The sequence below is a fragment of the Phyllostomus hastatus genome, unplaced genomic scaffold (assembly GCF_019186645.2).
Source record: "Phyllostomus hastatus isolate PE091 unplaced genomic scaffold, TTU_PhHast_1.1 phas_scaffold_1066, whole genome shotgun sequence".
NCBI lineage: Eukaryota > Metazoa > Chordata > Mammalia > Chiroptera > Phyllostomidae > Phyllostomus > Phyllostomus hastatus.
In genome coordinates, this window is record NW_025334004.1 from 10,927,909 (window position 1) to 10,953,097 (window position 25,189).

The following is a 25,189-nucleotide window of genomic DNA, read 5'->3' on the forward strand; positions in this document are numbered from 1 at the left end:
ACTGACTTCGATGCTCTCTTGGGGCCTCAGTTTTTCCATCTGTAAGATGGGGGTGTGACCCAGAGCTCTAGCACTTCTGGGAAGAACAGCCTTTCCTCCCTGGAACATGAGCCCTGCCTGCTGCCACCCCCAGCATCTCTCAGGCATGGAGGCACTCCGCAGTGGCCTGAGGGCTTTCACTGTCTGCAATAATACAAGGACGTGTGTACCCCAAACTGTTCCAGGTGACTCTCCGTGGTAGCGTACGGGACCCTCACGACCGTGCCATGGGGAAGGTACTAGTTTCATCATTTCCATTTGAGAGCCGATGGGCTGAGACTTGCTACCTGCCACACCCTGTTCTATATTCTACGGGCCAGCCCACCCCCGAGCACCATGGCCGAGCCTCCTGCAGGGGTCTGGGATTCAGCAGGAAGGAGACAGGCCCTGGCCCCATCCGGGAGGAGCTGAGTCCTGGGTGGGCCATGAACACAGTGGTTACGTGGTGGTCAGCTGGGAAAGTGCAGCCATCGCATCGGTGCCGCCTGGTGAGAGAGGCAGTGTTAGGAGTCACTCAGGTCGGGTGTTGCAGGAGTGTAGGAGTTTGGAGGCAGAGAAAGGAAGGAGTGTGCCGGGCGGAGGGTGCAGCATGGGCCCAGGCAGGAGGTGTGGTAGGGCCCGTGTGTTTGCCGAGCAGGGAAAAGCTCAAAGTGGGGAAGCACAGTGTGAGAATGTGTGTTAGGTGGGGTGGCGGGGAGAGGAGACTGGGAGGGACTTGGAGCCTTAGCGTGTGTGGCCGACCTGGACCTTCCCGGTTACTCTGCGAGGTGGGTGTTTCAGCCCCACTCTGCAGGTGCAGGCGCCGAGGCTTGGCGAGGTGAAAGGACTCACGGGTGCCTGAGCTAGGACTGGAACCCAGGCTCCGGTCCCCAGGCCCGGCTGTTCCCTCCGCTCCAGCCATCTCTGGTCTTCCATCAGCTGCACAGCCAGGGGCCCTCCGGCTCCCGGACACTGCACAGGGTGGCCTGTCCGCCAGGCCTGTGGGTCTGCAAGCAGGGGTGGCTCCATGAACCAGCCACAGCCCTCTGGAAGTTTTTAAAGAACAAAGGCCAAGCAGGCACAGAGAGTTGTGCTTTTCAGAATTACAAGCAAAACAGATGGTGGGAATACAGTTGGTGGAATATTTTTGCACTTTAATAAAGCAGTTTTCATGTGGGCCACTGAATTTTCCCTCCCTAAATGAGCACCAGCCGGCATGGAGGCAGCTCTGAGTCACTTGCAAACAACGAGCTGAAAGGAAGGTGGTGGGTGTGGGTGGGGGGCACCCTCAATGCCTGGGGTGGGCTGGCCAAGCGGGGGAGCCCCTAATGGGGCAAGTAGATTACTGGCTCTTGTTTTCGTTTTCTGGCTCTTGTCGAGCTGCCTCAGCCCTCTGCTAGCCAGGGTGTGGGATGAGCAGGAGTGGGGATGCAGGAGCTTGGGTGTGAGTTCAGAGCAACCAGGGGGCAGCGGGGGCGCTCAACAAGGACTGTGAATGGAAGGGCTTATTTATGGGCCTGGCGGACCACCTGCCCCAGGAGGAGCAGGGGTGGAGAGGGGAGGAGAGGCAGGCCAGGGGCTCCCCTGAGCAGGGGCAGCTAGGGTGGGGGCTGATGCCTCCAGAAGGGACAGCTCCGCAGGAGGAAGCCGAGCGCTCGCTCTGCACAACACAGTGGGCCCTCTGGGGACCTCCCCCACCACAGAATGAAATATCCCTGAAGTTTGATGGTGTGATTCCACACAGCCTGGACCCTCCAGAAGGTCTGAGATGCTGAGCCCTCCAACTGCCGGTGCAGAGCTGGGCCAAGGGATGTGACCGGGTTGGGGGGGTGGGGGGGGTGGGAAGCACCCAGGAGGCTGTCTGCTGAGAGGCTCCTGTGGGCACACACAGATGTGTCCACACTCTCGATGCTCCTGGCTGCAAAGTCAGGAGGAGGCAGGGGTGATTCACGGAGGGAGGAAGTGTAACAGGATGCAGCCAAGAGGGGGGCCCCAAATAGGGATTTGAAATGGGGTCCAGAACTCAAGGTATTCAGGAAATATTAGGATGACCTCAACGCCATCCCCCGTGCACCACCAACCCCCCCCCCCCCACCGCCGGCCCTGCCCCAGGTGTGGGTTGTGGGAAGGGACAAATGGAGCAGGGCCATTAAGAGCTGTTTTGCATGGCAACAGCTTTGCAGCTAACCTCTGGCATGGCCATATAACATATCTATAACCTTTAACTGGTTGCATAGATATGTTAAATAGCTGTAGCCATGCTCTGAGCCAGGGGGATGGAAGTAACTTCCCCACCAAGATGTAACTGGGGGGGCAGGTCCCCCGAGTTAGTGCCTGTGTGAGAGCTTGGAGAAGATTGGCTCCATGACATGGGGCTACACCTGCCCAGACTCACGATGGCAGCCCAGTAAAGCTGGAAGGATATGAGAGTGCTAGCAAGTGTAGCCAATGGTGGGAGGAGTTGGAAATGGGGCTGCAGAGGAAGATTGTCACAGGGATTTAAACCCAGACGTGGCAGCCATTGAAGGGAGAACCACACGGTTTTGGCAGAGTAGGGATTCCTGCAGCCTTGTGAGAGAGAAATACCATGCGGCTTTAGCAGAGAACCGCCACTCAGCTTTGGCAGAGTGGCGACCCAACTTCTTGTAGCCATTGAGGAGGGAGAACCATGCGGCTTTGGCAAAGTGGGGACTCCCTCAGCCCTGGTAGAGAGAACCATGCGGCCTTGCCAGAGTGCGGACTTTGACTGCCATTGTGTCGAGAGGACCACGCAGCTGGGGCAGTGGAGAGAGAACCTCGTGGCTTTGCCAGAGTGAGAACCCCCACAGCTTTAGAAGGGGGAACCACCACCCGGCTTTAGCAGAGGTCCCAGCGACACAGCTGATGGAACCAGGAACCGAGGGAGGCCTACCAGCCTAGAGGGATTACTGGGAAGAACTGGGGGCTGCCTGAGCCATGGGCTTCTATTTCTTTTCCTGAGGTACGGTACCCCAGACTGGGCAAAGGGGGAAGGAAGGACTGTGTGTGTTTGTGGGTGTTTTAAGGGACTATGGGATTTTGATGAAGACATTAGGTCACTACTTTAAGTTTGTATAGCGTTAAATAAACATTTCCTTTCCTTTTCACAAATCTCTGGCATTGAGAGACGTCTTTCCTCTGGCAGCGGACATAACAAACCTGGGGGTTCCTTTTGGTAATAGTATATCACCCTTTGGCCCCCTGTTGTTCTGTAACAGAAGGAAGCAGGGTCAAGTCGGGGGTGAGCAGAGCATCGTGAGCGCTGGCAGGGGAGCTTCCAGCAGCCCTCTCCCTGCAGGGGCCCCTGTCTCCAGCACGACTTCAGGCCCCGCATCTATTCTCAGTAAGTCAGACCTTCAAGGCAAGAGTGTCTTGCACTCACGTCTTGGACACACCCCGTCTCACCCCAAACACCCCAAGATCGACTGCTCAGGACTAGAAACCGTCGAACTGCTCTTCAGAAGGGGACCTGCTAGATGAGTTATGACTGCTGCCACACAATGAAATACCGTGCATCAAAAATTAAAAATAGAGCTGCCATACGATCCAGAAATTCCACTTCTGGGTACGTACAGAAAACAATACAAATTCAAAAGAACACAGGGCCCGGCGGAAGTCATGCCTGCGTGAGTGTGGTTGGGAGGGTAATACTATGGGTGTAATAATTTATAGTTTTACTTTGAACACTTTACCTAAAATGTTATATGGTGTGCTTGAGTGTGATGTTACAGAATGACATGCTTATGATTTTGTAATAAGAGATTTAGTAATAAAAAGGGGTGGTATTTGTGCCAGACCCTGCCTATGCACCCCCACTGCTGCAGTTCACTGTGCATTATTTCCCATGGCCGAGAGACAGAAGCAAACTAGATGTCCAGCAACAGATGAATGGATAAAGAAGATGTAGCATATAAATACAATGGAACATTATTCAACAATAAAAAATGAAATCTTGCCATTTGCGACACCATGGGTGGACCTAGAGGGCATTACACTGGGAACTAAGTCGGACACAGACGACAAACACTGGTACCCCTGCTGGTGGCCCCTGGGCTCCCTCTGAGCCCTACCCTTGCCCGGGGAGGACTGGCTTGGGCTTTCCTGGCTCTCCAGGCCTCTCCGTTCCACCTGCCCTCTCAGCCTGGCTCTGGGGGCCCCAACAGTTTAGTCCTGCCTCCCCTCCAGGCCCCACCCCCACCAGACCATTCCCATTCTGGGGACACACTGGGCACCCTTTCTCTGGGCCTTTGTTCAAGCCAGCACAGCTCCTGCAATGCTCTCTGTAGCCCCCTATCCATGCCTTCCAAACCCCTACCATCCTTTTAGAGCTAGTTCTGGGCCCACTTTCTTGGGAAAGCTTCCCAGAGCAAAACTAAAGCGCCCTTTCCCGGTCTTCTCACGGCCGCTGGGCCAGGGTGACGGCACAGTCAATTCTGCTCGCACCAAGTTCCTGCGTCTACCACCTCTTTCACTGGGCGGTGAGGCTGGAGGGCAGGGAGCATTTCCTCTCTGTCTAATCTTTTTTTTTCAGGTTTCTCTGTGTCTCTTGGTCTCCCCCAGGCCCTGTCTCAGTCTATCTCCACCCTGTTCTCTCTGCTGAACCCTTCCTTTCATCCACCCTTTCCCACCAGCTCCTTCTCTCCCTGCCCCATTGATTGGGAGGGCCTGTGCTATGCTGGGTCCATGAAGAAGATCCTCCCGAATGTTGGAGTCTTGCAGCTGCAGCGATGGAGCCTCCTGGCCCTCGCTGTGCCCCAGGCTATTGGCCCCATGGCCTGCTGAGCTGCCTTGGGGATTCTCACTGCCTTCCTTTCCAAAGGGCCAGTCTCCAAGAGCCGCCTTCCTTCAGTGCCTTCTGGGAGTGGATTCTGGCAATAGAGAGGAGTGTGTGTGCAGGGGGACTCATGGAGCAGTTTGAGCCAGAGTTCAGACTCAGAACAAAACCCATGGCTTGCAAAATCAAGGACTGGCAGTCAGGAAGGGCTCCAGCGAGACGTATCATCTGTCATCCTGAGCATGGGAAGCAGACAGTCATAAAGAGTCACAGAGGCTCTGGGGCCCCGTGGTCCCACCAGGTGACCTGGCTGAGCCTGCCCAGTTGCAGAGCAGGTCTGTTCCCTTGGAAGGGCAGATCCTGGCCAGGGAAGAAACCCAGTGACACCCATAATAATATGTCTTAAAATAGCAGAGGTTAGTCCATGGGATGTGGGGAAGGAGAACCAGCCCTAGTCCTGGCCTCCCCACTGATTCTCTATGTGAGTCTCAATTCCCTGAGCTGTACAATGGGGTGAGGGTTGATGCCCAGCCTGGCTCCTGAATGAACCAACATCCCACCTACGATACCATGGCAGTTGCCTGGGTGCTTGGACGATCCCACTTGGGTCACCTGGTAACTGAGGGGATGTCCAAGCAGCAGGAGGCAAAGCAGGGTGACCTAGGCTGGCTCCACACAGAGCAGCTGTAGAAGGTCAAGTAGTCAAGTCACAGTGGCCAAGATCTCAGACTGCAGTGTCTCAAAAGTTGGGGCCCAAATCCAGCCCTCCCTACTTTCTCAAGGTGTGATTGCAGCAGGTTGCTTAACCTGAGCCTCAAATTCCTGACCTGAGAAATGCGGTTAATGACTCATCATGTTATGGTGACAAAAGAAGGTGGTATTCATGTGAGGCCCTTAGCCCAGCACCCGGCACGTACTGAGTGCTCAGTCCATGCTGGCTGCTGCTGTTCTGCAGGAGAGGACTATGTATGTAAAAGCCATCTCGTACTTACGGGGCCAGCACAGCAAACGGCTGCCTTAACAGTGATAAAAGCTCCGATCCCAGGCCGACCCATGCAGGGTGAAATTGCCCAAGAACGTGCTCCTATAACCTGGCCTTGGGTGCCCTAAATATTTATGCTTCTTTTTCAGATTGCATAAAAATTATGTGTTTCCTATAAAATGTGTTTCCTTGTAAAACACATAAGAAACCATATGGAAGAAAATAAAAATCCCACTCTCAGGCAGGTCTGGATTTGAATCCCGTCTCTGCCATTTACTTACTCTGTGGTCTCGGCTGAGCAGGATTCCTAATCAGCCTTCCCATTTGTAAATGGGGGGAAATAGCACTCACCTCACAGGGCGGTCCTGAGGGTGGCGTGAGTAGTAAGAGTAAAGTCCCACTGTGCCTACAATGAGCAAGAGTGACCACATCAGCCCAGCCACTCAGAAAATGCCTGTGCACACGTTTTGCATTTTCTTCCAGTTTTTCCTATGTGCATAGGCTATGTGAATAATATGAACATACTCGTATATGTAGGTGTTTATTAATTTGAGAGTACATTGCCTATCTTTTTATGTGACCTCTGTATGACCTCAAGAGGTGAGGGAGGGTGTCTGATTTTGAACTTACATGTATTCAATTCAAATGCTTTCTTTTTTAAAAGAATATATTTTAAAAAGATTTTATTTATTTACTTTTAGAGAGAGTGGAAGGGAAGGAGAAATAGAAGGAGAGAAACATCCATATGTGAGAGATACACCAATTGGTTGCCTCTCACATGCCCGCAGCTGGGGACCTGGCCCACAACTCAGGCATGTGCTCCGACTGGGAATCAAACCGGCGACCTTTCAGTTCTCAGGCCGGCATTCAGTCCACTGAGCCACATCAGCCAGGGCTCAAATGCTTTCTTAACCATTGTGCTTTGGTAAAGACACTCTTGGATCTCCACTTCCCTCAGTGTTTTTCAACGATTTTTCCATTACTGCACCTCCTCCTCAAGAAGCCATTTTAGATTTTTATTTTCCTAATTCCATCCCTCAATATATATTTTTAAAATTTTTATTTATTTTTTAGACAGAGGGGAAGGGAAGGAGAAAGAGAGGGAGAGAACATCAATGTGTGGTTGCCTCTTGTGCACCCCACACTGGGGACCTGGCCTGCAGCCCAGGCATATGGTCTGAGTGGGAATTGAACCAGCGACCCTTTGGTTCACAGGCTGGTACTTAATCCACTGAGCCACACCAGCCAGGGCAATATATTTCTTTAAAAATGGTTCATTTTGAAATAACTGTAGATTCACAGGAAGTTGTAAAGATAGTACTGAGAGATCCTGTATACCTTTCATTGGGTTTCCCCCAGTGGTTACATGTTCCAGAACTAACAGTACAAGGTCGAACCAGAAAACAGATGTCGGCACAAGCTGTGTGGGTGGCTCTCTGTCCTGTCATCACACATGCAGACCCGTGCAGCCGCAACCACAGTCGAACACAGAGCCGCTCCGTCACCACCAGGGCCCCCCTCGGGCTGCCCCCTCTCCTTTCCACCCTTCCTACCCCAGCAGCCCCTGATCTGTGTCCTGTCCCTACAGTTCTGTCATTTGGAGAATGCTGTGTAAATGGAGCCAACAGTATGTGACGTTTTGAGATCGGCCTGTCCCCCCACACCATGGTGCCCTCGAGAGCTATCCAGGCCCTGTGTTCAACAGTTCATCCCTCCTCACTGCTGAGTGACAGTCTGAGGTGCGGACAGGCCCCAGTTAGTCGGGCCGTTAACCTACTGAAGGGCATCCAGGTTGTTTCCGGTTCGGGTTATCACTGAGAAAGCTGCCACGAACCACCTTGTATGGATTTTTTTTCGGACATAAGTTTTCATTCAAGTGGGATGAATGCCCAGGAGGGCAATTGCTGGGTCTGATAGTAGTTGTACGTTTAGGGTTTTAAAAGAACTGCCAAGGTATTTTCCAGGATAGCTGTACCATTGTACATTCCCATGAGCAATGTCGGAGAGATCTAGCTTCTTTCCATCCTTGCCAGAGTTTGCTATTGTCACCAGGGGCTTGGTGAGACACTTTAATCACAGAGCCAACTCTCAAGAGGCCCGGGCGGTAGCCGGGGTGGATAAGACTGGTGTAGGCCACTGTGTGAAGAACAAGGCAACAGCCCAGACAGGTGGAGAATTAAATACTTTGACCCCAAGGTGAATAATTTGACAGAGGCAGCAAGGCTGGGACCCCTGGAAGGGGCAGGGCACACAAAAACGCCTTCCTGAGGTCAGGTTCATCTCAGAGCAGCGTGGCCCCCAACAGCTGGCGTCTGCCACAGCTGTCTGTCGCAACGACGTGGTGCCGGGAAGATGCTTGAGCTGTGAGTCCTGCATCCCTCCGCATGATGCCAGGGGCGGTTTCAGGACCCACTGTCCGCCAGCAGCTCCCCGCCCACCTCTCCCCTGGCTCCACTCACCCAGGCCGAAGTGCGCCACGGGCTCCATCTCGCACAGGTAGCCCGAGCCCCCGTCGATGATCCTCAGGTGGGCCCCGCTCTTCTTGGTGTAGAGCACGACCTTCGCCCCCCTGGCGAAGGCCCCAAACCGGGTCCGCGGCACCACTCGGAGCCAGTTGTTGCTGAAGCCCTGTGGGGAGGGGAGAGGGCAGGCCGGCATCAGCGGGGTGGGTGGAGGAGCGGGGACCCAGGGCAGGAGACGGGGAGGGGGAGAGAAAGGAAGAGAAGAAAGGGGGCAGAGGGAAGGGAGAGGAGAAGGAAAACGCTGGAAAGGGGGAGGGAAGCCGGCAGACTCCGAAAGAACAGTCTCTGAGGAAGAGCCCCCGAAGCCGCAGGGGCGGAGGGTTTCTCCTGGGAGGCCCTGCGGGAGGGTTGCCGTGCTGCTGGCACGTTTTCTTTTGCTTCCTCCAGGCCTTGCGTGTCCATTTGTCAGGCCGAATCTGGGCTCCTCTGCTCCCACCCACCCCGGCCCAGGGGACCGCGCCAGGCTGGGCTTCGTGGTTCCCGAGCTCCCCGCACACCTGATTCCCCCGGAAGACGGACAGCGGCTGAGCCATGGACTCTCCGTGGGACAAGATGAGGTCCAGCATCCCATCTCCATCGAAGTCTGTCACCACACCCCCTGCAAAAACGCACACCTGTTCTGGCCGCTGGCCGCTGGCCCGGAGACCCGCGGGCGTGGGGCCTCTCCCCGGCACCGCAGTCCACAGCCCAGAGTGGGGGAGGTGCTGGGGCGGGAGACCCAGGCTGGGACCCCCGCTGCACCCCTTTGTAACAGCCATCCCATGATAGAATTTCACCGAAAAGGGGTTCCCTTTCCTTCCCGGGACATCTAATGGGAGCTATGGTGGGCGCTAATTCTTCAGACCTCGAGGACTTTGTTCTGGTCTTTATATTATACACGCTTTTTATATTTGCACAGTTTTCGCCAACCTACCAAATGTCTGCACACACATGGTCTCCTCTGGGTCCTCACCACACCCCATAGAGGCAAGGAGGACAGGCGTAATTGCCCCCATTTAACAGACGTGGAGAACAAGACCCAGAGGAAGTAACTTTTCCAAGACCACCAGCGAGGCAATGGCAGGACTAGGTCTTGGGACTCCTAACCCAGTGCTCTTTCTTCGACACCAGGCTGAGTGCCAAGAGGGGAGGGGTTAGACTTCAGGACGCCCAACCTCTCCTTTCCAACCCCACCCATCAAGACATTGCCAGAGAAGCAACTGCCCACAGACCCTGGGCCACAGCCCCAGCCCCATCCTCAGCCACCCTGGGACTGGGAGACTAGACCACCCATCCCTCCTCTGCTTCCTGCCTGGCTCTCTCAGGAACTCCCCCTTCTCCTGCCCTAGGCCTTAGCCCTCAGAGCGGGAGGGACTGGCAGTGCCTTGTGGTGGGACAGACTGCCCCATCCTTCCCGCCCTCCTCCCAGGGCATGGGCAGCACTGAGGTGGGAGAGGGCAGGCGAGCCCTCAGGTGCCTCACCTGTGCCCCGGCCCTCAGGCTCCAAGGCATCTCCAGGGTTGAGCTCCTCAATGAGGGGGTCGCCGTGTTCCCTGCGGATGACGCTGTTGGAGAAGAGACAGGCCGTTCGTGGAGCAGTAACCAGCTGGGGAGGCCCCAGGGTGCCCCTGGACCTAGAGACCTAAGGGCTCACTCCACGCTCTGTGCCTTGAGCATCCTGGGTCCCCCTGCTCGTGGGCTGCAACCCGCCTGCCTGTGAGCCACTCTGTCCACAGACCCTGTCTACACCCTGCCTGTTCTCTTCTTGGGTTTTAATTTACGTAGGTAAGTATTGATTTTTCCTTCTCTAATGGATGAATTATAGACAGTCTGGGGAAGGCCAGCTGATGGATGGGGAAGGGACAAGGACACAGCTACCTTCAAGTGACCTTTACTTTCCTTCAAGTGGCCCTGTTTCCAAGTTCTGGGTGGTACCCAGGGTTCAAACCCCAGTCAAATGCCACATCCCCCAAGTTCTCCCTGGTCGTCCTGCTAGAGGCAATGCCTTGCTGCTCTGCCTTTATCACTTGTCTGGCCTTTATCACTTTCTGCCTGGGTAAAAGCTCTGTATAAATGCGCCTTATCTTCCCAGTTAGGCTGTGAGCTCTTTGCAGGCTGGGGCCATGTATTATTCATCTTTGCATCTCCACAGCATCTAACATAGTGCCTGGCTTTTGGAGAGCTCCAAGCACATGTCTGTGGGATGCATGGATGAATTCCAAAGGCAAAGGGAGGGAAGGGGTCCCTTTGGGCTGCAGGGCTTCTGTCTATTTTGAACTCTGAATCACAGTGATATTTGCTCCAGCAAAGTCCACTGTGAAAGTCCTGTTCTTTCTCTACACTGAGCTGACTGCTTCTGATGGCCGTGAGCTCTCCCTCTAATTTTTCTCACTTGTTAGATGTTTCAGCCATGGGGGCTCTGCCCTCAATGTGTGGAGCAATGCTGGGAGCAGACAGAGGCCAGGGCGCATCTGTATCCCTCCCCCACACACTACAGGTGGCTGTTGTCCGTCCAAATCGCAGAGTCACCAGAGGACTGCGATGTGGCTAGTGCTTTCAGGAGGAGCCTGGTGTCCACTGAGCTGGAGCCTATGGGGGCTGGATGGCAGAGAGTGTTGGCAGAACTGCAGGGTGTCTATGGGGTTGAGCAGATGCCCTGAGAGATGTCCTCTGTCCACACGGGGCACCTGTGCCCAGCACACCCACGTGTGCAGTCTGGGCAGTGGACAGTGTGCTTGGTTGCACTTGGCTGTGTGCACACTTGCTGGAGGTGTGTACGCCTCAGCCTGCCAATACCCCGTCCCTTCGACCACTCAGGTCCTGCAGACTCTGTCACAGATGGGCAGAGATACCTCTTGGCTCTGGTGACAAGGCAGTTAAGGGTTCATAAGGATAAAGCCCAGCGGTTCTACCGCATGTATGTATTCGCTGAACAAGTTCTTCCGCAGCAACTTGTGTACCGGAGCCTGTGGCTATGGTGAGCATGAGGAAGAAAGGAGCTCAGGATCCCTGATGACAGGGAATCTCAGGCAGGGTGCTGAAGGCCGGCAGGGAGAGTGGGGCCGAGGGGCGGGCAGAGCTGGGTAAGCTCATCCAGATGAGGAGGGAGCAGCAAGGCAGAGGGTGTGGGCACCATGGGGGTCCAAGCCTGGCACAGCCCAGAGATGAAAGAAGCCGGGGAAGTGGGGAGCGTGGAGGCTAGGGACAAAACTGGTAGCTGTGGGATGTGTCAAAGAGAAGGCTTGTGAGAGGTTTGAAGTGGAAGAGGCATGTGGCCAGGTTTGCTCTGTGGGACTAGTCACAGGGAAGCGGCGGGAGGCGGCGGGAGGTGGGCACAGGAATCCACTAGAGAGAGCACGGGGGTGGCATGGGGTGGAGAGATGAGAACGGATCGGAGGCGTTTAGATGGATGCCTTGCGTGACCGTGCGTGTCCCAGCTGATGCCTGTTGTACTGCCATTATCAATGGGGCCCCCTTACACTCTCACTAAGCATCCAGTTTGGGCAGCGCGTTCTCTGGTCGGCCGAGGCGTTGCTGTAGGACTTGCAGATTCAAGCACAGTGCCTCCTACAAGGAGCCCACCATGTTCCATTCAGGGACTGGGACAGGCGGGTGCTGAACTCGCAGAGCTGCTGGCTATGTGGGGGCCTCAGTTGCATGCTCACGACCCAGCCATCTGCCACAGGGACTCGGGGCACAGTCACGCACCTGGGAAGTAGCTTCCACTGCTGCTGCGCAGAAGCAAACACACTGACTTGGGGGCAACTTCATCGTGACACTCAGGACAGCTCTGTGCCAGACAGCCCTTGGGGTGGCCCAGAGGGAGATGGAGGTTTGACGGGGGCCAGGCAGGCGGGCAGGTGGACAGGGGAGGTGCCTGAAGGGGAGGTGGACAGGGGTTCTTGGACCACAGAGATGAGAGCACTGGACTCCTTGGTGATTAGGGACCCTGGCAAGTGACACTTTATTAGCCGGAGAAGGAAGGCAGTGTCTCTGTTAACGAGCAATTGATCTTCCTCAATTAATCTGGAAGTTGTGAATAAGCTTTTTGCAAGGCACCTAATTAGTAAATCTGGTGCCTTCGGGGGGTGATTACATTCAGTCAGGATTGATGCTTTGTTAATAATTATATTTTAAACATGCTTAGTCTCAGCTCTCCCCTTTTATTAATAGTTGGGGCCCTCCTGGAGGAGGGGGTGAGGATCTGGGGGAGCCCGACAGGTGATCTGGCCTGTGCCCCGTGGCCGACCCTCTTCTCCCCACCTGGCCCGAGCCCCGAGCGCCCTCAGCATGCTTCACACCAGGAGCAGGGCCATCGCAGGCCACGCAGGTTCTGAGGGCTGCCCCCCAACAGTGGTTCTCAGACTTTACGCCTGCTGCCTAATGCGCTTGTTAAAAATGGCTTCCCGGGCCCTGCCTCCCAAGATTCTGGCTCAGGAGCGCAAGCTGGGCCTGGGGCTCGACTTGAAGGAAGCGCTCTGGGTGGTTCCGATGCCAGCGGTCTCCCGACCCCTCTCGGAAAAGCGCTGCCTCCGAACCCAGTCCTCCCTCCCCGGACCCAAGCCCAGGCGCTTGTGGGTTTTTCCCACTCGGTTACTCCCGTGTACTTGTCCACCATTGATCAGGTCATCCAGCATTTCCCAAAGGCGCAGAGCACCAGACCCAAGATAAAAATCTTTGAAAAAAATGTCTCGTGGTCAAATTTATTTGGGATGTTCCATCTACCTTTTGGGAGGTAAAAATACTTACGGTCACTTAAAGAGGCCCTGCAGCCAATCAGCCCGCCTGTGTTCGCTGCACCCAGCTGCACCTGAGCAGGCTGGGCTCTGTAACGGCTGTTTGTGGTGGTGGGATTTCTATCCCGCGGGGCTGGGCTTCTGGGGACACTTTGGGCCACACCCCCTCTGCCCACTACCCACCCCCAACACCAGGAGGCCCGCTTCCTACCCAGAATTCACGCCCCATGCCCACAGCCTCTCACTCAATCTCTGTTCTTCCCTCCTTTCTGCTCCTTCATCAGGGTGCCTTCTTCCCCCTCAGCCCTGGGAACTCCCCCCGCCCCCGAGATTCTACACGTTCCTGCCCTACCCCACCGTCAAGGGCGAGTGGGCATGAGCCAAGCTGGAGCGTCTACCGGAAGAGGCGGTTGGCCGATGAGCTTCGGTGGGCGAAGTTGTTGAAGAAGATCTCTAGCTCCTGGTCATTGTCGAAGTCGGCGGCGATGACTGTGCGGACGGGGGAGGGCATGGAGAACTTGGGTGAGGCGATGTCCTGGGAGGAGAGAGGACTGCGGGTCAGCAGGCAGGCACGCACGCGGGAGGGCGGGAGTGGGTGAGATGCCGATCCCCGCTGTGTTCGCGTGCGGTCAAAGACGAGACAGCCCGGAAGAGGAGCCGTCCCAGTCCACACCAGGGAAGCACGTGGCTGTCCCTACTTGGGGTCACACGTGGCTCTCCCATCCATCACGTGAGGAAGCACAGACATTAGCTCTCCCATTTTACAGGTGAGGTAACTGAGTCCTGGAGAGGGAGGGGAGTTGCCCGAGTCACAGCTAAGGAGCAGGGCCATAGCCAGGGCTTCTGATTCCAGACGCATCGCCCTTTCTAGCACATGTCCTTACTCCTTAGTGAGAGTCAGAAGCTGTGTAGCTGGGTAGATACAGGAAAGGGCTGTGTACTGGAATCCAGACTTCTCTACTGATGAGCTATGTGATCTCAGGCAAGTTATTGAACCTCTCGGATCTCACTTTCCTCATCAGTAACATGGGCATAGTAACAGTGGCCCAGGTTGTGAGGACTGCATGTAAAATGCTTGGCACAGAGTGGGCATGAGATAGATCATTGGCAGTCTGTCCTGGCCTTGCCCCTGCTCTCTGCCTCATGGAAGGTGGCAGAGGCCACCTCTGGCTGTGTTTTTGCCTCTGTTACCTTATACTGTTTCTTGAGAGTCTTTTGATTTTTTTTTTTTAAAAGCTTGCTTTGGGAGGTTGTAGAGGTGCTTGTACAGGGCTCAGGGGGGACCCCAAAGTGTGGACAGGGCTTCAGTGGACCTAGCAAAGGGTCACAGGGGTGGGACTGGCCTTTGGAACAGAGGGAGAGTGGTGCAGAGGGACCTGCAGACCCCTGAGAGCCTGTCTGAGTCCCAGGGCCCGTGCGGAGGGGCTGGGAAGGGCACAGTGGTCTTTTGGGGAGTATCTGTCTGCTCTTTGACCTGGCTTTGCCCCTGGCCTTGTACTGCAGGCCCTGTCCATTGGCTGCAGGAATGAGCCACCCTGGGGCAGCTGGTGAGCTGCCTGTTTTGGGGAGGCCGAGGAGGGAGGTTGTCCCTATCAGCGCAGAAATGAAGCTGTTGAGGAGCCCAGCCAGCTGGCCGGGGAGGGCTGAGCAGGGCTTTAAGAGCTGGGGAACAAAGGCCCCACGATCTCTAACTCATCATTAAGCTATTGATCCTGTAAAAAACGGAAACCTGCATAGTCCCCCTGGGGTTGCCCCACTGGACGCCTGGGCTTCCAAGATAATGTATGTAAAGTGCTTAGCGCAGTTCCTGGCACACGGAAGGCACTTGATAAATGGGGCATCTATTACTATTATTATTATTGCCCCTGTGAGCTCTGGGGAGGCGCCATCGGGAAGGTTAGCGGGCTCCTTGACCTTGGCACATGGCATCGGGGCTGGATCGTTCTCGGCTGTGGGGCTGTCCCGCACATTGTGGGATGTTTAGCAGCACCCCGGCCTCTGCACACTGGCTGCTGGCAGTACCCTCTATCCCATCGGTGACAACAGAGAAGACTGTGTCCAGCGTCTCTGAGTGGGGGCAAGACTGTTGCTGGTTGAGAGCTTGGGTTAGAACAAAAACCTGAATAAAAGATGAAAATCCCCCAAATCCCATGATCAGAGGCTCCGAGTTCAGGGCATGGCTCCCCCGCACCCAGAGAGCCTGGCCCCCAGCCCCTGCGGGGAGCGAGCAGCTGGGCCTGAGCACCCCGAGGCGGTGGCCGGGGGCAGTCGCTTAGCCACAAGGTTCCTGGAGACTTCCCCGGCACCATCCAACCTCAGGCAAATGCTGGAACTTTGTCAGTCCCTTAGAGGTTTTTGGCAAGACCCAGGTAGGTACTCCAGAATAAGCCCGACTCCCCAAGATCAGCTCTGACCAGCTATTATCCTCCACTGTCCTTTGTGAGAGAGCCCCAAACTAAGGCTCGCCAGGCTGGCAGCACCTCCATTACTGTCACCAAGCAGCCCCTTTGAAGAATTCTTGGCATCACAGTCTACTGGCAGCTCAAATCGGGGGCATAGAGAGGGGTTTGTCCCCGCTCTGCCATTTGTCCCTAGGGGGCAGCTGTTGGATCTCTGTGGCCTCAATTCGCCCACACTCCCACTCCCCACTGTACCCTTGGCGGGAACCTCAATTTGCTCAGATCAGGTTTTCCAAGAGCCATCAGGAAAAATGCTACCATCCAGAGAATGACACGCCTGTCACAGAATCTCCTTGGCTCTGCCCACCTTCTGGGGCTGCTGGCTCTCCTCTGCCACTGGCTCTCTCTGCTCCGGCCACTAGAGATGTCACAGCAGCCCAGGCTGCAGTCCCTCCTTGCCCCAAGATGTTACAAGACCTTCCTTGTGTCTCCCCACCCCCGTTCCCAGGCTCTGCAGAGCCACAGCTCCTTCTCAGTCTGGGGGGAGGCACCCAGGACCTGCCAGGGCCACTCACAGTGCAGGGGTGGGGAGGGAGGGCAGTGGGAGGCAGAGACCCCTTCTTACCCGAAAGCGGACCTTCCCGTGGACGGTCATCTGCAGGTAGAGGCGGTGGGGGCCGTTCCAGTTGCCGTAGACAATGTCCACCTTGCCATCACGGTTGAAGTCCGCCAGGGCAACACCTCGCCCGTGCTGGTGGGGGTCATCCACACCTTGGGGGAAAGGCGGGGGCCCTCAGGTCAGTGCCCTTGCAGGCTCCAGAAACACTCACCTGGCTGGGGCCCCACAAAGAACAATAAGAGGGGGTGACACCCTACTGTCCCTGCCCTCCTGGGAGCAGGTGGGGAGACACAGCTGCAGACTCTGAATCTTCCCACTGGGGTGGGAGGGGGGACAGCCATCCAGCTGCAGAAGGAGCTGGAAACTCCTCTTCCAGCCTCGCTTGCCCAGCAAGCACATTGTGTTTACTCAGTTCGGGGGTTAGCATGTTAGCATGGGGAGCAGGGAGACTAGCAAAAGCTCTAGAGGACTGAAGCGCTCCCCAGCCACCCCCACGCATTAAATCAATCAGCAGCTTTTGCTTGAATCTCTCAGTGGCTCCTCAGCACTCTTGGGTCAAGTCCAAAATTGCTCCCTGGGGAGGTCAGGGTCCCCGCCCACCACACCTGGTTTTTCTCTGGCCCCTCCATTGCTCCCACTCATCAGCACTGGCTCCTGTGTTTTTCTCATTCCTCAAACGAACCAAGCTCTTTCTGGCTCTGGGTCTTTGCTCAAGCCCCTCTCTCCTCGTGGAATGCTCTTCTCCGGCTCTTGGTTCCCTGGCTCCTTGTTTTAATTCTATTAGCCACCCAGTCACCTCCTCAGGGAAGCCTTCCCTGACCACTCCCATGAAAACAGCCCCTCCCACCGGCCCTGGAATTCACCCTGACAGCGCCCCCCTTCTTTCTGTTCATGGTGCAGATCATATGCATAATTATGTTCCCCTGGGGTTTCGTTGCTCAGGGTCACTTTTCCTACTGGACCTCAGGCTCCATGAGGTCAGGGACTGCCTTCTTATTCACCTTTGTTCGCACAGCATCTATCTCAGTGCCTGTGGTGACTTGGTAGTTTTCAGTAAATACTTACTGAATAAATAAAGAGACATAAATAATTTACCAGAAGGCAAATGGGGGCGTTGGTGACAGCAGAGGAAATACCGCACCATGACAGAAACCAAGAGCGTGTCTTGCACGATCTAGGAAGGGAAGCTCATGTGTCCAATGTTACCTGGTCACGCTGTCCCCCAATCTGCTAGTGGCCAGTGGGACTGAGCTGGTCCTGAGGGAGGGTAGAGGGTGGCTTTGCCCAAAGGGACGGCCTGACGGCCGGGCTGCCCAAGGTGGGCATTTCCCTCGGCCCAAGCACAGACCTGAGAGGGGGTGGGTGTGGCTAAGTAGCCACACTGATTCTTTTCAGACGACAGACTGCCATTGGTCACCAGACCCTCAGAGGTGGCAGACAACAGGACAATGTAACGCGGAGTGGGGATCACAGACCCTGGGGCACAGGGAGCTCTTGGCAGCTGCAAACATGGAGGCCCTGAGGATGGGAGTCAGGAGAAGGCAGGGGTGCCCCCCTCCACCCAAGAACCTTGGAGGCTGAGCATCCACCTGGGGGAGGAGAGGGTCTAAAGGATGGGGGTGGGAGATGGGGGAGGAGAGGCAGGGAGACCCAGGCTTGAGAAAGAAGGTTTGCAAAGAAATGGGGGTGACTTCCAGCCTCTAGGATTAATAACCCATTAATTCTCCACAAAACTCCCCAGCCCTGATGCCGGTGGCCTTTTGTGTTGGCCCATTTCTCTCCTACCTACGAGGCGCCGTGACAAGGAGCTGGTTCGCTTTCACGGGAGTAATCGGCACCAGGCTGCATTTCACGGCAGCATCTGTTTGGGTGATGAATGCCCTCTTGACATGTCTTGTTAAACCCCTGCAATCGTTCTGACTTTCAATTATGGGCCTCGCACCTTTCCTCTCTCCTCCCGCCTGATACCTTCTCCCACTCCAACCCGCTCGCTCACCTCTGCTTCCATCTCTTTAACACCTTATCAAATCCTCTAGGTTCTCTCCACCACCACCTCGCCTTCATCTTATGATTTTTCAGCAATGAGAAAATTTGCTGCCAGAGTATATAGCTCTAGGAGGGGCAAGCTGTGGGGAGGACCAGCCAGGGGAGCTGCCTGGTTACAAGTGTGTGTGTGGGGGGAGGGGAGTGGGTGCTCAGACGGGAACTCTGAGCAGAGAGCTGGGAGGAGGCACTCGTATGTCACAGACCGGGTGGACGCCCGCTCAGGGATTTGATGTTCCTGCCGGCACCAGCTGGAGCCCATAGGACCTTTGATCTACGTCTCTAGGCCCCTGCTCATCTCTTCTTCCGGAGGCCAGAGTGTGTCTCTAGGCCACCAGGAAGGAGATGAAATTAAACCTTTCATTCACTGGCAAGGTGGGTGGAGCCTGGGTAGGGAGAAGTGGTGGAAGGGCAGACTGACTGAGTCCATCAACTTTTATCGTGTCCATTCTGTCATTCAGCAAAAGTTGCTGGGTGACCACTGCATGCCAAGCATTGTGTCGAGAGTGAATAGAACAGAGCTCAGTCCTTGTAGACATGGAGAGGTGTGAGAGCAATGTAGAAGCCCAAGTGACAGGTACGTGCAAGGGCAGTGGGAACACAGAGGAGGGGGCCAATCTCTGCCCCATGGCACAGAGGGAGGAGGGGAGTCTTCACAGATAACTCGTGAGTTGAGTGTTGAAGGGTAATAAGTTCTGCAGACAGAGAAGGGGGAGGTGCACTTCAGGCAGAGAGAACAGCAGGTGCAAAGGCCCTGAGGCAGATAAGGGCGGAGCACAAAGGGAGAAGGGGGAGCAGAGCTGGGAGCTAGAGTGCTATTTTGAGTGAATTTTATCCCCTTTCTTATTATAGCGATTTGTTTCTTTGTTTCCCCTTCCAGAAAGTTGTGAGTGTGTGAAAGGGGCGGCTAGCATGGTCTTAACATCATTCAGGTCAGCACTCCCAGCTGTTAGCACCAGCCTGGCAGTTCGCAGGAGCTCAATCCAGAACGGTGACTGGATTGAACGGAATGCTTGAGATCCACGTGGGGAGGGGAAATGGAGGGAGGAAGCTTGCGGGGGGAGTTGATGCTGGGACTCAAGCAGGACTCAGGGGGACATGGGCCAGGTCCAGTTGCTGGAAAACGAGTAACAGTCAGGAGTTCTGGGCTCCCTCTCCCCGGCAGCAAACACCCCCTGGGCCTGAGCCGTGGTGGGGGGTGTGCGGTTGAAGACGACAAGCCGTGTTTCCCTGTGTGGGGCCGAGGCTGCCTCTCCTGGAGGCCTGGGGGGTCATGCTTGAGGGGGCAGGGCGCCCAGAGCCCCTGTGGATCTGGGCACCGAGGGACTCGGGCAGCGGTTGCACTCACCAGCGCTGGCTGCCGCGTCCACGAAGGTGCCGTCACCCCGGTTATGGAAGAGGAAGTTGGGCCCATTCTCGTTGTCGCAGAAGATATCGGAGGCGCTGCTGCTAAGGATGGGGCCCACGCTGACACCTCGGCCGCCTAGGAGAGGACATGGACCCTCAGTAAGTGGCAGAAGCAAAGCCCCAGTTCTGCGTGGAGGAGGTGGCTGCCTCTGAGGCCTGCAAGGAGCTTGCTCACGGTGCCTCTGAAGAACCTGTGGATGGGGTGGAAGAGGTGCTTCTGACCTCCCAGAGGCTCCCCTGAGCCCAGACCTGGGCTTGAAGGTCCACACATCTGTGTAGACGGCGACCACACTGACGTTGAGGTAAGTGAGGGGCAGGACCAAGTCACTTTGTACCAGAGGGATGATACCACAAGCTGAGGAACACGGAGATGGCTAAATTACGATAATCCCGAAACCCAGCTCTACCCACAATGCCTTGGCCAAGTCACAGATTTCCCTGACAACCCTACCCACACCCGAGTCACATGTGCGCTGGTCAGGACACAGGGTGCGTTCCTGCTCTAGGAACTGACAGGAATGGGTTCCAGCTATGGGTACAAGGACGCTTACCTTGCTTTGACTGCCCTAGTGAGCAGCTGGGAACAACCTGCATGACCATCCGCAGAGACCGGCCGTTGGGTTAGGGTGCATCTGTGTGATGAACCGTGTTACAGCTGCTCAGAAGACGGCACAGACACACGTGTATTGACTTGGGGGAGTGCCCATGACATGGTTTTACATTAAACGCAATTTGCCAAGTAATCACATTGTGTGATCTTACTTTTCTTAAAAAAAAAAAGGAAAAAGAAAAATATGTGATATTTCTGAACACGTTTGTGCAAGCTTGTTCTTGTGGCTGGGAACCGTGAGAGAGGCCACACCAGGCTTCCCCGGCTACTGGCTGAGCTAAGATTTGGGGAGGGAGGAAGCGATGGTAGTGGCCTTTTTTTTGTGAATGTCTTCATATTGTTTAGTTTGTTCCAACAGAATCGTTTCTTTATTTTAAAAGGAAAATATCCAGTGAAGTGTATTTTTTTTTTTTTAAAGAAAGATCCAGCCAAACCTACATGACAGCCTGAAGTCTCTCCAAGGTCAGCTTGGAGCTACCCATGTCAACGCGTCCAAACTCCAGACATCTTGAACGAAGCACCCGGACCAGCGGGGTTCAGATGCAGCCCGAAAAGCCACACCCCCAAACACCGGAAACTTCGCGCAGAAAACAGCCCGACCAGGACCAGGACATTCATTCTAGCCCTGGCTTGGCTTTTTACGAGGCCGCGTGACCCTTTTAGCCTCACCTCCTTCATTTGCAAAATGGGAATAGCGTGGCCTGCTTTTGGTATTTCCATGTCTTTGAGAGGGTCAAGCAAGCGAGCAAGCGAGGAGAGGGTCTGAAAGTCTTTGTGGACCGGAGCGCCCTGGTGCTCAGAGTCGGGCGGGTGGACCTGCGCAGGGCGGCACCGGCGCCGGGGAGCTGGTCAGCACGCCACATCTCAGGTCCCTGACCATGGGTTGGTCGGGCAGTGCAGTCCAGCAGGGCCCCTGGGCGGTCTCTGTGCGCAGTGAACTCTGAGGGGCATGTGATAAATTGCTTCTCAGTGCTGTGGGAATGGTTACCAGAGCTCTCAGAAGAACGTACATTTTTTTTTTTAAGTAAGCGAGAGCTCAGGCAGGGATGTTGGGCCAGGCGCCGCCCTGCCAGCGGCCTCTGGGTGCCGCAGAGGTGTCCACTAGGTGACTGGGCCAAAGTGGGGTGGGGGTTCTCTTGGTTGCCAGGCCCCTCCTGCCCTCTGGGAGAGGCCCCTGAAGGAAATCATTGGCCCTTTCTTCCCCAGTGAATAAACGGACTCTGACCACCAGAGCCAGTGTCTGGGGTCAGGGGAAGGGATGGGGCGAAGGGCATTGCTGCTCTCACGGGGGCTCCTCCTCCACACATGCTGGGCCCTGTGCCTCCCAGATGCTTCCTGGGAAATTTTATTAGCTCTCAGAGAGAGCCCAAGCCTCGTAAAAGTGAAGCCACTGAGTCCCAAACGCTGTTGGGGATCATCACCCAAGATGCAACAAGCACTTTCATTAGGAGAGCCACAGTGGGGTGCGGGAAGCTTCTGGACCCCTCTCCTTTAAAGCCAGCAGTGAGGGTGCTGGGCCACAACCTGGGCACCACGTCTGCCCATTCAAAGAGGAGCGGCTGAGTGGCTGTTGGCAGCTGTCCCTGCCCTGGTCCTGCCAGACTCCAGCTCCGTAGTAGGCTTTAGCGAGAGACCGCTGGCCTTGCCTGGGCCTCTGGAAATTCCAGGTGGGGCTCTGGGACTTACAGCCACCAACCCCATCCTTCCTCCCCCCTCCAGCATCTTCCAATTTCCTCTCCGCCTCTGGCTCCCAAGCTGTGACACATTCCCTTCATTTTCTACCAAGCAGGTTATTTCCCTCTTGGACAAATTTCTAAATCTTTCTAATTAACTAATTGGGTTGGGTTGAAGCCTTGCACCATTTGTAACCTGTAATTACTAGAAAATTGCCATGGTAACCACACTACTAATTAGTGACAATTTATTGCCATGGCAATCAGACCATAACAGAGATGTTACCCACAACTCCTTCTTGGCAAATTGGCTGCACAGTCGGGGAGCAGGTGAGTTGACAGTTGGGAGCTGGCCTCTCGGCACGAGCCGCCGCAGCCTCAGGTGGAGGGGCCAGACTGGGGTCGAAGGCAGGGCGGCCAGGTGTCCACACCCCTCACTGGCGCTGCAGGGGAGACGGCTCTCCCAGAGCGAGCGAGTAAATCTTCAAACCAATACAATCCATCCACCCTAGGCGCAGCCTGACACTCCCATTCCCGCCCGGCCAACAGCAGAGGCCCCTTACTCAGCAAGTATCTTTTACCTGGACCTTCCCCTCTCCCCCAGACTTCCCCCCTCCTCTGTCACCCTCCATCTCCCCCTCCCCAAGGCTTGAGCACACACCTTATGGGGCTACTCAGGGGGCAGTTAGGAATGTCTGATTTGGCCTTGGAGCATGATGTCCCAACAGGAAGCTACATGACTTTGCATCAGTGAGTTCTCAGATACTGGAGGCAGGCATGGCCTCTCAGTGATAAGCAGTGCCCCAGCTGGGGCTGGAGGGGCAGCCCTTGTGGTGGGAACGACGGAGGACGAGAAAGTTCAAGCTGTGTGACCTTGGATATACCATTGGACCTTTCGGGCATCTTGTCTTCTCACCAGAGAAAGACGGACAACAATAATAGCCCTTTCTCAGAGCTGTCATAAATATTAAGTCAGCTGGTTTTTGGAGGGTACCTTTGAAAATGTCAGGTGCCACACAGTCATTAGCTGGGACTATTTCCCACCTGCTGGGTGAATAATATCCCTTCAAAGGCCTCCTGGTCTGCTGCTGGGTGTAACCACTGCTCCCTGCCCATCCCTTCCTGAATGCTTCTCCGCCCACTGGGCTGGGTGTGAGGGGTGGGGTTACTGGGGAAAATGTGTCCCCTTGGCTCCCCCTCCCTCCTTCCATGTTCTGGCACCCTCTTTGACGATTTGCTCATTGGGCCAGAGCCCCATGGGGCAGCCTCGTTTACCCGCAAGAACCACACCCCTCCACCTCTGACCCCTGCACTCAGGTGACGCAGACCCAAGCCCAGTTTGGGGCAGGTGATCCATCTCTCAGACTGCACGTGGACCAGTGCCCAGGAGTGTGGGGGTTGGGGGGTGGGTCGAGGAAGGGAAAGTGAGGCTGTGGGGAAGAGGGTGTGTGCTGCTGAACCGCCCCAAACTGTGGGCCTGGGCCCCAGGGACCAAGAGGCAGGGGGATTCTCTGCACTAAGGAAAAGCCTCCAGGTTCTTGCCCCGCCTCTGCAGCCTCTCTGGCCACAGGCCCTCGGGAATTGTGCTCGCCAGGCTTTGGTCTCGCTGCCCGTGAATGAGCGGGAGAACGAGAAGGTCTCCAAGGCTCCTTCCATCTCTGCTCCTCAGTGCATGCTCCTGGCCAGGGCAGGCCACAGGACAGCCGTGGTTGGGAGGGCCATCCTGGGCCCACCTACACAGGCACTGTGGAGGCCGCGGCGGAGGTGAGGCCTGCTGGCCAAGGAACTAGGACCTGTGAGAGCAGCCTGCTGAGCCCTTGATAGGAACATGGTGCTGGTGGACGCCAGGGCCTGCAGGCTGCCAAGAGTGTCCAAGGTGTTGACAAAGAATAGCAAAGATATTAGAAAATGTAGGGGTGGAGGAATGGGCAGTGCGCACGTGTGTGTGTGTGTGTGTGTGTGCGCGTGCTGGAGAAGGGGCTGTGAGGGTCAGGGCAGGATGGCAACAGGGTCTTAAACTCTAAATTTCCTGGAAGTCCTAACACAAAGGAACACTGTGTTGGTGCCAGTGGTGCCTGTCCCCACCCCCTCCCCGAAGCCCTCGGTGAGCCATCAGATGCCGGGCAGGGCCCCGTATGGGCATCAGACAAGGACTTGTGCACTGCTCCCCAGTCCTCCCTCCTCCCTGCCCGCACCTGCAGGATGCTGGTGGGGGTGGGGGGGGCGGAAGGGGTGGGGGGTATGGCAGGTGGGCAGGACAGGCTCCAGCGTTTGTCTGCTGGGTGGGGGTTCCCATGCCGTGGGCACCCAGGGCCTTACAGGAGGGAAGTCGGTCCTCACTGTGCACCCCGCCCCCCAGGCAGTGAGGGGCAGGAAAACACTGTCTCAGGAGAGAAGGCAGGTAAAGCAGTGGCAGGAACAGCTCCTCTGGCAGCCTGATGCTCAGTCCTGTGGGGCAGGAACTGAACGTGTTTCATCTCGCCTCGCCCCTTCCTAGGTGAGGAAGCCGAGGCTCGGGGAGGCGCGATGGCGGCCAGCAGACCACTGGTCACAGTCCACACCCGCGTCTGAGTGCCCCCAGGGCCGGGGCACCCCCACACTGTGCTCTCAGGCACTTCCACTGAAGCGCCCCCTCCACAGAGGAGCCTTCTGCACTTCTGGAGAGGCCCAGAGTAGCCAGCCACGGGCTCGACACGTCTTTAAAATTTCTTATTTTAGCTTAAGAAAGTGTGTCTTGAGATTGAGTTTGTGTTGTATGACATATCTGCATTTGTTGTAAAAAAAAAAAGTCATGTCCCTTCTTGCCAATCATCCAGTGCATCTGAGAGCCTGGGTGTCTTGAGGCTTTGGGTCTCCCTGGCAGAGGTCCAGGGCCCTGGCGGGGGAGGCTGTCGCTCCAGCCTGACTGTTCCCGCCTGTCAGATCTGGCCGCGCTCCCGCTGCAAGGCCAGCGCCCGCCTTGGGAGCTGGGAGGCTCCGCAGCCTCCACTCTGCCGCCCTCTGTCACCTCTCCGGAGCGGGCTGGTGGGGGCCTGCCAGAGGCCTCAGCTGGGCTTTGGGCATCTCTTTCTCCTCCGATAATGACTTCCTGTAAATCAGACCTGCCCTCCGCTTTGTTCGCTCTGCTCCCAGCCGACCTCATGACTCCACCTCCATCTTCTTTCCAAATTTCCTTTAAGGCTTCTTTAATCACCACCTTGCAGCCCAGACAGATGCTCCCTCACAGGGTGAGGCCTCGACGCAGAGGTCCTGGGGTGGGGCAGGCTTCGGGCCGAGGCAGGGTCAGACAGGAGGGAAGAGAGGTGGACCAAGGGGGACACAGGGATGAAGGGGCCTGTGTTTGTGTCCAGGGCTGCAGGACAGGCTGTGGGACACGTAGAGACGGCCTCCTGGACGGGGGCTGGGCCTG

General features: G+C 56.0%; 1 protein-coding gene across 1 annotated transcript in view; it reads right to left on the reverse strand.

Annotated features, from left to right (window-relative positions):
* CRTAC1 (cartilage acidic protein 1) overlaps nucleotides 1–25,189 on the reverse strand; it is a 136,827-nt gene that overhangs the window by 7,215 nt on the left and 104,423 nt on the right. Inside the window, exons 6-11 of the mRNA XM_045854395.1 lie at nucleotides 19,439–19,573; nucleotides 16,054–16,199; nucleotides 13,428–13,564; nucleotides 9,776–9,858; nucleotides 8,812–8,912; nucleotides 8,252–8,420 (exon numbers count right to left, since the gene is read on the reverse strand). Coding sequence (XP_045710351.1) covers nucleotides 8,252–8,420; nucleotides 8,812–8,912; nucleotides 9,776–9,858; nucleotides 13,428–13,564; nucleotides 16,054–16,199; nucleotides 19,439–19,573 — 771 coding nt within the window. The remainder of the gene's footprint in view (nucleotides 1–8,251; nucleotides 8,421–8,811; nucleotides 8,913–9,775; nucleotides 9,859–13,427; nucleotides 13,565–16,053; nucleotides 16,200–19,438; nucleotides 19,574–25,189) is intronic.